The sequence below is a fragment of the Podarcis filfolensis genome, assembly GCF_964270895.1.
Source record: "Podarcis filfolensis genome assembly, chromosome: 2".
NCBI lineage: Eukaryota > Metazoa > Chordata > Lepidosauria > Squamata > Lacertidae > Podarcis > Podarcis filfolensis.
In genome coordinates, this window is record NC_139605.1 from 93433110 (window position 1) to 93448629 (window position 15520).

At 48.4% G+C, this 15520-nt stretch overlaps 1 protein-coding gene across 2 annotated transcripts in view; it reads right to left on the reverse strand.

The window, feature by feature from the left end:
- Positions 1 to 15520, reverse strand: part of GCGR (glucagon receptor) — a 41438-nt gene that overhangs the window by 1910 nt on the left and 24008 nt on the right. The window contains exons 1-13 of one of the 2 annotated variants that reach the window (XM_083598372.1): positions 14795 to 14992; positions 14555 to 14695; positions 14353 to 14449; positions 13226 to 13333; positions 10758 to 10879; positions 10443 to 10549; positions 8631 to 8784; positions 7333 to 7492; positions 2655 to 2715; positions 2317 to 2386; positions 1342 to 1430; positions 857 to 995; positions 324 to 365 (exon numbers count right to left, since the gene is read on the reverse strand). In XM_083598372.1, coding sequence (XP_083454498.1) covers positions 324 to 365; positions 857 to 995; positions 1342 to 1430; positions 2317 to 2386; positions 2655 to 2715; positions 7333 to 7492; positions 8631 to 8784; positions 10443 to 10549; positions 10758 to 10879; positions 13226 to 13333; positions 14353 to 14449; positions 14555 to 14608 — 1203 coding nt within the window. In that variant the 5' untranslated portion in view covers positions 14609 to 14695; positions 14795 to 14992. Of the gene's footprint in view, positions 1 to 323; positions 366 to 856; positions 996 to 1341; positions 1431 to 2316; positions 2387 to 2654; positions 2716 to 7332; positions 7493 to 8630; positions 8785 to 10442; positions 10550 to 10757; positions 10880 to 13225; positions 13334 to 14352; positions 14450 to 14554; positions 14696 to 14794; positions 14993 to 15520 lie in introns of those variants that run through there. The other variant, XM_083598371.1, reaches the window with a different exon arrangement.

Genomic DNA, 15520 nt, shown 5'->3' on the forward strand with positions numbered 1-15520 from the left:
GATTCCGTTGTACTTGTAACAACAGCTCCGCACTGGTTGTGTTCTGCTTACACAGTTCCAGTTACATGGGCGACAGACACACACGGATGAGGAGCTTTGACTGCATCTGCCTTCTTACCACTTGAATTAAGCTGGGTGGGTCACTCATCTCTGACAGTATTTCAAAAGACATTGCATCTTGCTCCAGCTGTGCCTCCAATACCACTCAGATAATACAGGTGGAAATCATCCTTGCTGCCATACATTCCTACCTGTGCAGCAGCTTGCATGTCCTGTATCTCCCTCCTCCACCACACCCCCACCCCAGTTTAGACCACACTTACCTCCTTATTCACAAAGCAGTAAAGAATGGCCACCAGCATTCCCTAAAGAGGCAGAGAAGGCAATCAGAATAATGCCATTTTACTGTATTTTTCCATGTATAAGACGCCCCCTATTTTGGGGGACTCAAATTTAAGAAAATGGGGGGAGATGGCTCAGACATCTTGAACTTTTTGGGGGGAGGATTGCGCTTTGGGGGAGATTGCACAGGGTTGTTGAGCTCATCTGACCCCCTCACCGGCAGAAGTTGCCTATCGTCTGTCCAGTTGCCCCAGCTTCAGCCAATCAACGCCAGCCCTTGACACAGCAACCAATAACACATCCAACAGCCATGGACAGACACGGCAGCAGCCAATCAAACATCCACCCTATGCACTATCCATGCACTATGCCACTTTTTAGCATAATTTTTATAGAAAAAAAAACCTAGTCTTATACACGTTAAATAATAATAATTGCAACCATAAAGGCTTGTCTCTCTCTGTATGGTTTTTGAATGGGCCTGAGCAAAGAATGGGCTTCTGGTGTGCCTCACCTGGAAGGAGCTGAGGAAGAGGTCAAAGAAGAGCTTGACATAGCGCAGCGTGCCCTGGGCATGCTCATCGGTGACAAAGGCGAAAACCACCTCGTGGATTCCCAGCAACGGGATGAGCGTCAGTGTTGACTTGGCCAGCCTAAATGGGGCATCAGCTAATTAGAATGCATCACAAGCAAAAGGCAGCAGCAACCCACAGTATTCAGCCCGAACCCCGTATGAACCACCTACCTGGTGGAGGAACAAATGGGCTTATGAATGACAAGAAAAGAAACCCGCTGGACTCGTATCGAAAGCCACTTAAAAAACCCACGTCAGTGTACCCATCCCCGAAACCCATGGACATGTGGAAGGGATACCCCTAACCTACAAAGGCTGTGATGCCATGGGCAATGATGGCGTAAACAGGACGTAATAGAAGCTTCCCGTCCCAGGAAAAGCTATGGCACTGTAGAGCAGAGAAGGGTGGGAGCAGGAGCCAGTACCGGAATTTGTAGTCTGTGTAGCGCATCTGGTGGGCACGGAGCTTAGAGACCAGTATCTGAATGATACGGATGAAAATGAAGAAGTTGATCTGAAAGAGAGAGAGAGAAGCAGGCTGAGTGGGAAGAAGAGGCAGGACTGCAGCAGAGTCAAAAGACACGCATAGCAAATAAGGGTCTAATTTTAGCCACGATTACTACTGTTATTAATTCTGGACCCATCATAAGCTCTCAGTGGCTTGCACAGGTCTCCCCAAAGTGCCCCATCCAGACTGTGACCATGTCTATGCATCACTGGGGCTATAGGAGTAGACGTTTGCAGAGCATTTACTGGATCACTGGTATATATGCTTGCTAATAATATTTTGTGATTTGAGCGCTTAGGGAAAGTGCTATCTATAATATACATACTAAATTATTGTTTTTGGTAATATGGACAACAGGGGTGGCTTATCTTAGGCTTGGAGGCTAAATTGGGTCCCCAAAGAAATGTTTTCTCACCCCACCCCAGCAGCATTTTGACAGCACAAAAAACAGCAGTTAATTAGTTGACACAGTGCTGGTTTAAGCCTCTTTGCCGTGCTCAGCACCTTGATGGTGATGCTGTGTGCCCTCTCCCCTGTCATCAACTTCATCATTTTATGGACGGTGAGGCGGTTGATAATTCCCTCAGCTGATCTGCATCCATCAGTTAAGGAAGTGGGCTGTGTGCCTCTGTGTGCATACCCCCAACGTGGCTAATGTGGTTTTCAGGCCAAAATTGGTTCACAACCTACCCCTGGCCTGACAAGGTGCATCACATTGTGGCCCTTAGACATTTTATTACTTGGAGGTTGCCCTATTCATTTTTCAGGAACACCAAATAAGAAGGCTGGAGGCAGGAAAATGATTGTTCCGTCTGCATTTTGTTGGACAAGGGCAGTCATTGTGGGCGGTTCAGTGGGCATCTGAGACAAGCAAGGAATAAAGAGAACTCACCAAGATGGCCAGGAACACAGGGAAACGCAGGATCCACCAGAACCCCATGTTATGATTGGTACTCCAGCATCTCAGGAAAGAAAGAAAGAAAGAAAGAAAGAAAGAAAGAAAGAAAGAAAGAAACCATGGATCGTGTGCAACAAGTGTGGCCTGGCACACTGTCCTCTTCCTTGCAGCACCTCCCAACCCCACTGCTCACACTTAGTACAATGTGGTCTGCTCACACCCATAGCCCTCATAGGAATATCACCTGTTAAGTTGCCTGGCAATGACAGAAGCATTACAGATAACCTACAAACAGTTTGCATGGCAGAGACACACACTGTCCTGGAACTTACTGAATATTTTCATAAAGAAATTTCACCACTACCCATGGCACAATGAAGAGTACTGGGGCACCTGGAAGAAAGAAAGAGAGACAGGATTTATTTATTTATTTTAAAAAAGGAACAGCCTCTGTCTGGCAGGACAGAGGAATTTAACCTAAGAAGAGTTTCTGCGCTAGATTCATCCTGACTCAAGATCTGCCAGTGGCTTATTATATGCAACCAGGAGGTGCAGGGAGTCGAGGGATCCTCAAATCTTGGGAGTATCATTGCAGTCAATTTGCTTGGAGTTACATATCCTCTAGGTGAAGAAGCCAATCTAGGCTGACAGATCTTGTGTCCCAGCCCAGGCTCCATGAACATAGAGACATTCCAACCTGGCCTGGTTGCCACATATATATATAATAGCACATGTGGTTTAGGCGTGGCTTCACAGGAAAGAGACAAAACCTCAGATTTCCAGGCAAGACCTGGACGTTTCTAGATTGCGAAGGGACTTCCTTCCCCCCACTGCATTGTGCCCTCCTCCCAAACCTGCTCCAGGTCCCTCTCCCAATCTCCAGAGCAGACCTGCAGGCAGTGGCAGGGGTGTGAAGAGGGAGGAGAGGGAATGGAAATCCCATTGTGTTTGCGGGAGCCATTTTGCTCATGAAATGACTTTGTTGGATATAACAGTGTCTGTATAATTGCTTAGTAGGAAGCAGTTAGCAAGTGGCACAAATGGCATTGTTATGGGAGAGTTTATTGCAGACTCAGTGATGTTCGTGCAGACCAGGTTTTGGGCAGTGACCACATGACATCAAAATGCCATCCCGTATGATATAGTATGTCTTTTTTTCCTTTTATGTTCTTCAAAATAATAATAATAATAATAATAATAATAATAATAATAATAATAATAATACACCACCCAATATCAGCATTGTGTGGGCACCGTGCAAAGCTTGCATGCATGTGTAGCACTGAGATCACAATAGACTGCCATGTGGAGCACCATCAGACACATTCAAAACAGAATGTGGAAAAGCATATTTATTTATTAAATTTATATCCTACCCTTCCTCCCAAAGGAGCCCAGTTTATGGATTAAACCTGCTTTTACAATAGATAGGATAAGATGCAGGCAGCCAAAGTGGTGTCCTCAAAATTTAGTTGGACTACAACTCCCATAATCCCTGATCATTCACCCTGCTGGTTGGGGCTAATGAGAGCTGGAGTCCGAGGACATCTGGAAGGTACTAGGTTGACTATCCGAGGGATAAGATGCAGGAGTTGGCATCAGAAGTCCCATGCAGGCAGTAGTTCTTTAGCAATTAGGCAGTGGTATGATAAGAACCATTTGTTAGCCAGAGTGTAAATATCTCTCACCCACTGTTGTCTCTCGTCAAATAGATGCTATGGGGGGGTGGGTTGCTGCTGCTGCTACTGTTGCAATGTCTCAAAAATCTACTTGATCTGAGACCATGGTGGGGGTAAGAGGGTGGGTGATCATTTTTACTGAAAACATCAACAACAGAATGCCCTCAAAAACTACAATCTCTACATGGCCTTAGCTGCAGTACAATGTGCTGTTCCATGTAGAGCTGCTTGCCCTTTGGGGCAAACATTACTAGTCATGAGGGATGGATGACTACTGCGGAGAACAGCACTGTCTCCTTCCTATGTCTCCCCAGTAATGTTTACTGAAAGAAGACAGATGAGACGGTGTCATTATCGTACCCAAAATGTCCCCCCCCCTTTGCTGTAAGGAGCAGCCAATCGAGTACAGGAGGTGGGGCTTGGCATGCTTCTGTTTCTGTTATTTCTGATATGAGCTCACCTGATTGGTGCCTCCCAGGCCAATGTGTGGATCTGAACTGACGTCTTTCACACTTCCCAAATGTTCCAGTACAGTTCTTGCCTCAAAATACGTGTCCAAATGCGTTTAGGAATTGGTCTTTTGAAGGGGGAAACGTTTAGAAATATGTATTTTGAGACAAGAGGTGTTTGGAAATGCATATTTTGAAAGAATGTTAAGTTCAGATACATGTTTACGTGTTGAATAGGGGCTGCTGCTCCTATGCCCCACCCACCCACCCTCTGGCTGATCCCCTCACAGTTTTCCTTCCTTCACAGCTTGCCCCAAACCCCTGCCCCACCTAACAGCTCCACCCCCTGCTTATCCCACACCCCTCCTTTCCCCCCTCACAGCTCACCCCAACCCCACCTTTTAAAGTAAGAAAGTCTGAGGCACTTCAGAGAGCTGTTTTCTGAAGCCCCTGCCCCCTGTTAAACCTTGCTGTAGCCATGTTTAACAGAGCGGGACAGATGTTTCAGAGAGTGGTTTGTCAAACCTCTCTGTGGACCACTTCTTCCCTTCTGTTCAACACCTTGCCTGGGCCGCTTTCCACCCACGCTGCTTACTTGCCAAATGGCCTGCTTGCCCACTTACCTGCATGCTGTTATGCTGGAGTTGGCCTGGCTGCCTACTGGGGGCCATGTGAACTCCAGCGTGACAGCAGCCTTATGCTTCTATTTGTATGGGAAGAAATGTGAATTGTCACGTGGAATTATTATGTTTTAAAATTGCAGCTTAATGTGTTCTTGCAGAATGCCTGCAAAAGTGACACAGGCTGCAAACAGACTGATTCACTCATCCCTAGGGTTGGCAAACTCTGAGAATGATGACATCACATCCATCTATCTTTTACTGGATGTTTACCAGGAGAACCGAGAGAGAATATGCTGTTGCTCTTCTCAATTGCAGCCCATGCATCATTCATAACACGTCTTGCTTGCCCTTTAGTCTCTCACGCTCAGAAAGAAAGAAGGCAGCTATTTAGTAGGTAGCTGGTAGTCACAAGGGTCAAATCTGACATTCAAGCAGGCATATCTTGATTTTCTCTTTTTAGAGGAAATAAATAGTAAGGTAGGGATGCTCAATGCTGGCTTCACCAGAACCTTACAATTCCTTGCTAATCTGAAACCATTGCAAAGTCTGAACATGCAAGATTTTAATAGACAAAAAATTACTCAGGAAGGCTCTAGATAAAGGAGCACTTGGGACTTTATAATCTAATTCTTGCCATTAAAAGACAGTGATTGCAGAAAGCCATTGATCCAGCAACATGTTCATTCAATGGCATATCTAGGTCTTTCACCCACAGGAGGGCTTGTGGAGGCTATCATTCTTCCAAAGTTGTTTTTTTAAATGTACAGAAAAGTAAAGCAAAGGCACCTCTGTTACTTAGAGGAATAAACTCTGGGTAAAATGGCACTGTGTTGGTCAAGCAATGAGGCATTATCTGCCTTGGACTCAGAGTTTCTGTGAGCACAACTCAATTCACAGGAAACTCCTGCTGGAGGCAGGGGGCAGGTGATGTTTGCCAGTTCCTCTTTCCCTCTGAAGCCCCCCTGCGCACTCTGAACAACTGAAGGTGTAGGGGATCCTCTAAAACAGTGAGAGGGGGAAGAGAAGGGGTGAAATAGGCAAAAATGACCCTTTCCCCCTTCCTCCAGTGGGAGCTTCTGATGGATCTCAGTCCCTTCCACAAACATTAAGACTCCTTCAGTCCACTGAAATGACACTCTGGGCCCCACCACTGTGCCGCTGCCAGCCCTGCCGGGGCTTTGTCTGTGCCACTGCCACCGACCACTGCCACTGTGCCCTCACTGCTGCAGCCTCACTGCTGCCACTGCATCATGGCAGCATTGCAGGTGCAGGTGCTGTCAGAGATGGATTTAGGGCAGCGTGACTGGTTCCACCATACTGGGTGCTTAGCCTAGGGGATGCAGCAGGGCTTGCAACTACAGTGGTAGCTTGGGTTACAGACGCTTCAGGTTACAGACTCCGCTAACCCAGAAATAGTACCTCGGGTTAAGAACTTTGCTTCAGGATGAGAACAGAAATCGTGCAGCGGCGGCACATTGGCAGAGGGAGGCCCCATTAGCTAAAGTGGTGCTTCAGGTTAAGAACGGACCTCCAGAACGAATTAAGTTCTTAACCCGAGGTACCACTGTATAACATGGTAAACTGAGCAGCAAGAGAAGGGGGTGTGCGATGAATTTTGGCCTCATACACTGAAATTTGAAAAACCCAAGTCCAGCCCTGCTGTAGTGGTGGGGCTGGCTGCAGTGCATGTATGGCGGGGGGCAGGGCCCCCCGGATCTGCAGAGGGGGTGTCATCATGGAGGTAGGGGTGTTGCTGGGGTGATTTGCCTACAGCGGCAAATGTCACAGGACAGCCCTGCTCTGGATCCAACACTGACCATTGTCACCATCATTACCTTCTGTGTCACACTCTCCCCATCCCATAACTCTGAGACAAGGTCATATGCCCCGTCCCCATAACATAAAGGTGGGAATCCTGGCCTTATCTCCCCTACCCCCCACAAGCCAAATTTCTTTGAAGTGCTATTAATCAGCAGACTTGAAGTCACCGCCCATCAGCACATCCCCTGGTCAAGCCGCATCTCTGCCTGCCCCACACCTGACGTCTTTCGAGGGAAACCATTTTGGCCCATATGGACTGGAGCTTCCCCACCCCTGCCATAATAAACGGTGCAGATTAGCGCAATCTCCAGCCACAGTGCTTCTCCTTCCCTGCCACCCTCAGTGACTCTCGCCCTGCTGTTTCTGCTCCAGCGAAGGTGCCTCTGACACTCAGTCACTCGTCCTTTCCAGGGCCTTGGCAACCCTGCATATACTCACCCCAGCCGATGCAGAGGTAGAGGCTGAAGTAGCTGCGCTCGGAGAAGACGGCCAACACCAGCAAGTTGTGCAGGTAGAGCCCCTCCACCAGCAGCCAGCAATAGTTGGCCACAATGCCGTACTGCATGAACACAGTGGCTGCCCGGCACCTGGCTGCTGCCTGGGGGAATGGCAAGGGATCAGTGAGAAGGGCAAGGAAAGTCCAGGAACTCTCAGCGAGAAGCTCTCCTCCCCCACCCTACCCCACTCTACAACCCAACCCCTGGATCAGCTTCAACACAAAGAGGACATGTCCCTTTAGCAGGCAGATTCATGGGGGCAGCAGTTTGCCACTCTCCATATTTTTGTGGTTGGTACGTTAAAAACAAAAGCCACCAGTACAGGAGGTCTCAAGTGGCAGTAATGCGTAGGACTTGGCAACGAGGCAATGGCTTGGATAAAGTTTGGAAATGTAGCTGGTTCAGGCTGCTTGGTGACAGCAAAGCATGGTGGTTCTGGTTCCCATAACCATGAGTGAAGGTGAGTACTGAACCAGAGGAGGGTTGAAGAAGGTGCTATTGGGGATGCTATTGGCATGGCTTCATTTGAAGCAGGGCTTAGCCCACACGGTCCAGCCTTCCAGCAGTTTAATTCCAGATACCAGAAATTGCTCTTGCACTCTGGGGGTATGTTATTAACTCATGACTGGATGCATCAGAGAAATGATATACCGTATGTTTCGCTCTATAAGACGCACCAGACCACAAGACTCACCTAGTTTTTGGAGGAGGAAAACAAGAAAAAAAAAATTCTGAATCTCAGAAGCCAGAACAGCAAGAGGGATCGCTGCGCAGTGAAAGCAGCAATCCCTCTTGCTGTTCTAGCTTCTGTGATAGCTGCGCAGCTTGCATTCACTCCATAAGATGCACACACATTTCCCCTTACTTTTTAGAAGGGAAAAAGTGAGTCTTATAGAGCAAAAAATACGGTAGTCGCCAAACTTAGGTTTTAACCGGGACATTATGGATGCATTACAAGCTGACTTAAGCATCGTGAAAGCTCTGAGAAAACATCCTATGCCTTTCCCCCCTTATTTGCTGGCTCTTGTGAATTTGTATGTGAAAACAACTACTTGGGAGTGGGCCCTAGTGTGTAGCTACCAAGTAGTGTAGGCAGGGGTTGTTGGGTTACCATAATTGTTTATGTGTGGTGCAGAGGCGAATCAACTGAACCTTCATGCTCCCTGGGGAAAGGGAACAAAGGAAATGAAAATTAAGAAAGTGTAAAAAAAAGGGGGGGACCAGGAATGTTTAACTCACCTCATCACTCAGCCAAAGACCCACACTGTAGTCGTCAATCTTCTGGTTGAAGTGAGTGTTGAGCAGCTTGTCGATAATAAGCACCGAGATGCCCTTCAGGATGAAGGAGGCGAAGAGGTTCATGTGGATGTAGTTGCGCATGCAGTGCAGCTTGCTGGAGAGCAGGGAGCTTGTCAACAACGCCTGTCCAGCATGGCCAGCACCATGCAGCCAGTGCCTCTCTCCCAGGTCTTCCTCCCAGCCCTTGCACCCTCATCTCTCTGTTTCACCACACTGTACTAAACCCCCACCCCGCTCCTCCATGCCTTGTGTTCTCCACTCCGCTCCTCATTCCACACCTACGCATTCACCCCATGCTCTGCTCTCTCGTGAACTGTCGTGTGGCTTACCAGGAGCTCCTGGCCAATCTGGAAATATTTTGCAGATTTTGACCAGAAAATATTTTAATTAAATCCAGACCAACGTGACCCAGGAAGGCACTTTGTTAGGGGTGGTGTTAAGAGACCCCTATTCCCTTCACAATGCTACAACTCCCAGAGAGGTTTAACAATCAATCTCTCTTCCCAGGGAGCTCTGGGAATTGTAGTTCTGGGAGGGGGTCTCCTAATATCTATCAGCATCCTTAATACTACAACTCCTTAATCCTACAGCTTTGGGGAGAACCAGGGAAGTTTAAAGGGGTATGATCCTGCTTTAAATATATAGTGCAGATAGGGCCATATTCTCTCTCTCTCTCTCTCTCTCTCTCTCTCTCTCTCTCACACACACACACACACACACACACTTCATTCAACTGACGTAAGTACACACCCACACAGTCATATATTCTCATCACAAGTACACAGCAACATGCATACTTCCCAAAGTTGCATTCTGACATGGCTGCTTTCTCTACCACAGGGATAATTTTTATCTGGTGCCTGCTAGCAGAGAGACCTGTGACACTCCTGATCTTATACTTTTTTGGAGACAGGTAAATTAATTTGTAGTCTCAATGTGTGCACTCAGTGGCGTAGCGTGGGGGGTGCAGGGGGAGCCAGCCACACCGGGCGCAACATCTGAGGGGGGGAGCGCTAATCTAGTGGAAGAGTCTCGAGTGCTAAAATCCACGGGTTAGGGGGCGCAAATTACTTGCCTTGCCCCGGGTGCTGACAACCCACGCTACGCCACTGTGTGCACTTACTGAACCTGCCGCGCGATTAGGGATCCAAATGGATCAACCCAACAGAGTAAATGTAAAACAGCAGCAACAACCTTGTGGTGAAAAAAGAGGGTTGAATGAATCCACCTCAACTTTCTCTAATAAAATATATTTTTAAAGAAACACAAAACTGCATTGTATGTAATTTGTCTCACTCGGTCAGAAAGCATGCAAAGTGTTGGTTTCTGCCAAAGACGTTAATATGTAAAGAGCAATTCCCAGCATCTCCAGTGTGGACGGATCCCTTCCAACTTAAAAGAGCTCCATCTCCACCCAACCAGATAGGATCATAGAATTGTAGAGTTGGAAGGGACCCTGAGGATCATCTAGTCCAACCCCCTGCAATGCAAGAATATGCAGCTGCCCCATACAGGGATCAAAGTTACAACCTTGCATTATCAGCACCATGCTTTAACCAACTGAGCTGTCATCTCACTTCTTTCCAGGCAGACCTACAGCCATTCCACTTCCTTCTAGGAGGACCAAATGAAATCTGGTCTTACTATCCCACTTCCCAGTTCCCTCCCCCTCACCGCTTTGGGCACTACCCCTCAATGTGGTCACCCCCATCACCATCACCCCCACCCCTCCCAGGCCAGTTCCCAAGGCACCTGAAGCCCAGCAGCACAGCCAAGGCAAGGATCAAAGTGCAGAGTGACACCGAGTAGCCAACCGTGTACATCACCTTGAAGCTCCCGTAGATCTTAGCAAACCACTCCTGGAAGTCGAAAGAGAAGAAAGAGACAATTTGAGGCCCCAAAGGGATGGTACTAATCCTGGTAATCTATCTGCTCTTTAAAATGGGTATAGTACGTTGAGTACAAAATGGGTATAGTACGTTGAGTACAAAGTCAATGGAGTCAACGGAGGCGGGGAATGTTCTTGCAGACAGCCCCCAGGACTCATTTAGATAGCCATGCTCTCACCTGCTCTAAGATGGTCTCGTTGTTCATCACACACTGATGAGCATCACGCAACGACTTCCCTTCGGGGGTGGTCACCCATTGTCCATCTGGGTCACACTTCTTGAATACATAGCCATGCTTCACTGTAGGGAATGAAGGCATAAGGCAGGCTTCCTCAAACTCGGCCCTCCAGATGTTTTGAGACTACAGTTCCCATCATCCCTGACCACTGGTCCTGCTAGCTAGGGATCATGGGAGTTGTAGGCCCAAAAAACATTTGGAGGGCCAAGTTTGAGGAAGCCTGGCATAAGGCAAGAGGAAGAAGAACTCGACTGAATCAGAAGGCCCATCTGGCACAGCATCCCGATTGCAAAGCAGCCATCCAGTTGTCTACACAAAGCCCACCAACCAGAACCTGGGTGCAACAACCATCTCCCCACTTGTCATTCCCAGCAACTGGTATTCAGAGGCATATTGCCTCTGTCCATGAAGTCAGAACATGGCTAGTAGTCACTGACTGCCTTATCCTTTGTGATCTTATTAGGATTATTATTCTAACTCCACCCTATACTTGTTCTGACCGTTTGTTGTTATTCCTCTGTGCCTTCCCACAGTCCCCATCTCCTGCACCCTCAGTACTTTTCCCTCATCCTTCTCTAGTTTATTATCATCCCGATCCCTCTTCCTTCCTTTCCTGTCTATTTCCCCTTCTTAGGGCTCAGCCACACTTTCGTTTGTCCTGTGATTTCTAGTATTTTGTATCACTCTGTTATAACAGGTCCATAGGTTTTTGCTTTGTCCCACCACTTTCCCTGGGAAAACCTGTTGTTTACTGATGAACTGGAACAAATGTCACGAGGAAAACCCAAAGAAAAATGTCTCTCTCTAATGAACCAGTCCTAAAATAGTTCCCGAATTGGATTCTGCATGCTTTCCAGGAAGCTGTTTTGTGGGAAGTCTGCTCCCACCTCCTTTCCTTCTCTCCCTGCCTACCCCTGTGGGATAATTTTTCCAGTTGTTTCCCCAGCTTTGAGCACCCCACTTCTAGTTTCCTCAACATGCTTAAAATGTGTTTTTTTTTAGTTTACTCTTCCTTGTTTGGTGCTCATATTAAAACAGTGATCAAGTGATATATGTGCAAAATCTGTGTGTCCCAATTCGTTTGCTTTTATTGGTTGCAATGGTTCCAAAGGCAGCTTTATTTTCTGCCTGTAATAATACGTATTACTGTGGTACCTTGGTTCCTGAACGGCTTAGTTGATAAACAAATTGGCTCCTGAAGCCCGCAAACCTGGAAATAAGTGTTCCTGTTTGCATCCATTTTTCGAAAGCTGATCATCCGTTTCTGCTGTCGGCATTGCTTCCATGGCCAATCAGCCAATCAGAAGCTGCACCTTGGTTTGTGAATGTTTTGGAAGTTGAACGGAGTTCAGGAATGGATTGAGTTCGAGAACCAAGGTACCACTGTAATATGTATTGGAACAGAGCCGGCTCACCAATGAGGCGGGGTGAAGCACCTGCCTCAGATGGCAGAAGTGCTTTGGAGGCACCCTGCCTGCCCCACCATTTCTGCCACTGCTAGAACAACCCTCTCTCACTGGCAAAAAAGAGATGTTCTGGTGCATGGCATCTCCTGGGGTAGAGAAGACGAGCAGCAACACCTGGAATGCCTTGGCTCTCACCAAACTTGGCAAGGAAGTGGTGTTCCTGTGCATTGCATTGCCACTCCCCACCCGCACGGGGTGGGAAAGATGAGTGGCAGTGCTTTGAAGGCGGCATTCCGGCAACAGTGAAAGTTGGGGAGCAGGGAACAGCGCATTTCTGTTTCACCTCAGGTGGTGAAATGGGATGGACCATCCCTGTACAGTGGTACCTCGGGTTACAGACACTTCAGGTTACAGACGCTTCAGGTTACAGACTCTGCTAACCCAGAAATAGTACCTCAGGTTAAGAACTTTGCTTCAGGATGAGAACAGAAATCCTACGGTGGCGGCGGCGCAGCAGCAGCAGTAGGAGGCCCCATTAGCTAAAGTGGTGTCTCAGATTAAGAACAGTTTCAGGTTAAGAACAGACCTCTGGAACGAATTAAGTTCTTAACCTGAGGTACCACTGTAGTGGAAATGTCCTGGCTCCTTTTGTGCATGTTGAATGATTATCTGATTATCCAGTTTTCTGAGTATCTGGCTTTTCTGATTTTCTGACTCTCTGCCACAGGTGAGTGGAACTGAAGGTGGAGACAACTTTAAAAGCAGACTATTGATTATAGGAAGCATGAACAGGAAAACATGGGGTTTCAAGGGAAAGCAGAGGCAGAAATCACAAGTGGGAACACCCAGGCCTGGACCAAATTGAAAATGGCGCAAAGAGGTATGGACTTAAGGCAAAGTGTGGCTGGGCCCTGAGTAACTCTCCCATGTCACTTCCTTCCTTTTCCCCCCTGCCAAGGGCACAGGCCCATTCCAGTCTGCTTCTCCCCCCAGTGCACGCACCTTGGTCGTACCAGGGCAGGTACCAGGGGCAGGAAACATTGACAGTGCTGTTGGGCTGTGCATCAGGCCAGCACGAGTACTTGTCAAAGGTTCGGTTGCAGACCAGCTCTGTCAAAGAGAGGAGGAAACTTAGGATCTGCGTGTGATACGGTGGTAGGAACAGCGGGTTATATGTGTGTCTGAATATGTGTACAGCTTCGTCCTTATTTTTCACTCTTTCCTTAATTAGGAAACTTTCCCCACGTTCATGTCCTTCACGTGTTTCATCAACCAGCAGAATTTGCCCTTGGGACACATATGGGACCCTTGTTGCCAGCTTCACATGCATGTGTCTGCACACACAACTGCCTAGTAATTCATCCACAAACCTCACCTCCACTCTGCCTCAGCCTACTCTTTGTGCTCTACTGCTGTCTGAAACAGTTTTTACAGCAACTTCTTGAGGAAAAAGAAAAAGAACCCCTCATCTTTTGCCTATGCTGATTTATGAAACAACTCTTGCCTCTGGGACCCAGCACTGTAGGTAGCTCATTTTCTCCCTCAAGCTTGGCATAGGGCTGTAGCTTAGTGGTAGAGAGAATGCTTTGCATGCAGAAGGCCACAGGTTCAATCCCTGACATCTCCAAGTAGGGCTGTGAAAGATGCCTTGTCTGAAATCCTGGAGAGCCACTGCTAGTGTGTGGGGAACGTTTGGCCCTCCAGATGTTGTCGAACTACGACTATGAGCCCCAGCAAGCATGGCCAATGGACAGGGGTGATGGAAGTTGCAGCTGAGCAACATCTGGAGAGCCATTGGTTCACCACACCTGGTATAGAATCTACCAAGCTAGCATGGTGGTCTGACTCAGTGTAAGGCAGTTTGCTATGCCCCTTAAGCTTCCAAAATTCTTGTCTCGTTTCCACAGCATGCACAGATGCATGTGGTCCCAGCACTCAGCTGCTCATTGCCTAGCAAGGAGGCTGAGCTTAAACAAACAAGCAAGCAAGAAAAGCAGCTGGGTGGAAAAACTGACCAGTGCCTTTAAATGTCCATTGCACTTCAGAGTGATAAATGTCCAACCCCCTCCTTGCCCCCACCCCCAACTTAAGTGCTCTGATGCCCAACCTCCAGGGGGCGCTTGTCTCACCAGTGGATGGTGGCAGAAGGCTCATGTTGTGGTAGCACTCTTCGCTATAGGCCTTCCAGCTCTCAAAGAGGAAGTCCATGATCTGGGCTGAGGGTCCCTGAAGGAAAAAAGACAGCAGAAAGGAGGACCGGCCTGATATATATGTGCCTCTCAGGCCTGGGATGGAGAGGGGCTGGGGAGGGTTGGGGACGAAGGCCCTTACCTGAGGGCACACCACCAGTGCCAGCAGGATACTGAGAAGACGTGGTTGGGACATCCCTCTGCAGGGCTGCAAAGCCGCATTGGGATGTTCCCAGAGCTGCTGGCTGCCTACAGAACGTCCTGCGGCCGGTTTAGCAGAGCCCTGTGAAGGATAAGATAGAAGGAGAAAAGAGGAGCGCTTAAGTCTGCCCTTCTGCAAACTCTAGGCTCCAGTACCCTGGCTCCAAGGTGGATGACGCACTCTGCAACTGGGTTTGTTGAGCTACATCCAGGAAGGCTGTCCAGTGCCAGGAAATTCTGGGCTGACAGGGACCTGCTAGGAGTGAATATGGCCACCGCAGCCTCCGCCCAGATCAGGTGCTTGGTGGTGGTTTGACCCTGCCTCTGGTTGGTGCGGGGAACCTTCTGACCCTCACTGCAGCCAGGAGGAATTGAGGACGCCCACTCTAGGGGGCTGCTTCAGATGCCAGTCACTGTAACAGGAGCCTGTTTGGGGGTGGGGAGCTATTTCAGGGCTGGATTTGGGTGCAGGCCAAGTGCCCAGGGAGACTTGATCCACTACAATGCAGCACAGGGGGGCTGCCCTTTTCTTGCTCGTCTCCTCAGAGCACCAGCATGCAGAGACTTCCCTGCCCCACAGGCAAGCTTGCCAAAGTCTGCAGCTGGTGCTGGGGAGCAGCAGGTAGCCCAAAACAACAGAGCACGGGAAAAGTATCCCAAAGCCTTTGCATAGCTAGGCTAGACAGTGGATCTCTTGTACAGTCGTACTTTGGATCCTGAACGCCTTGGTACTGGGACGTTTTGGCTCCCGAACGCCACAAACCCGGAAGTGAGTGTTCCGGTTTGCAAACGTTCTTTGGAACCCAAATGTCCGATGGGGATTCCATGGCTTTGGATTGGCTGCAGGAGCTTCCTGCAGCCAACCAGAAGCTGTGCCTTGATTTCTGAATGTTTTGGAAGTCGAATG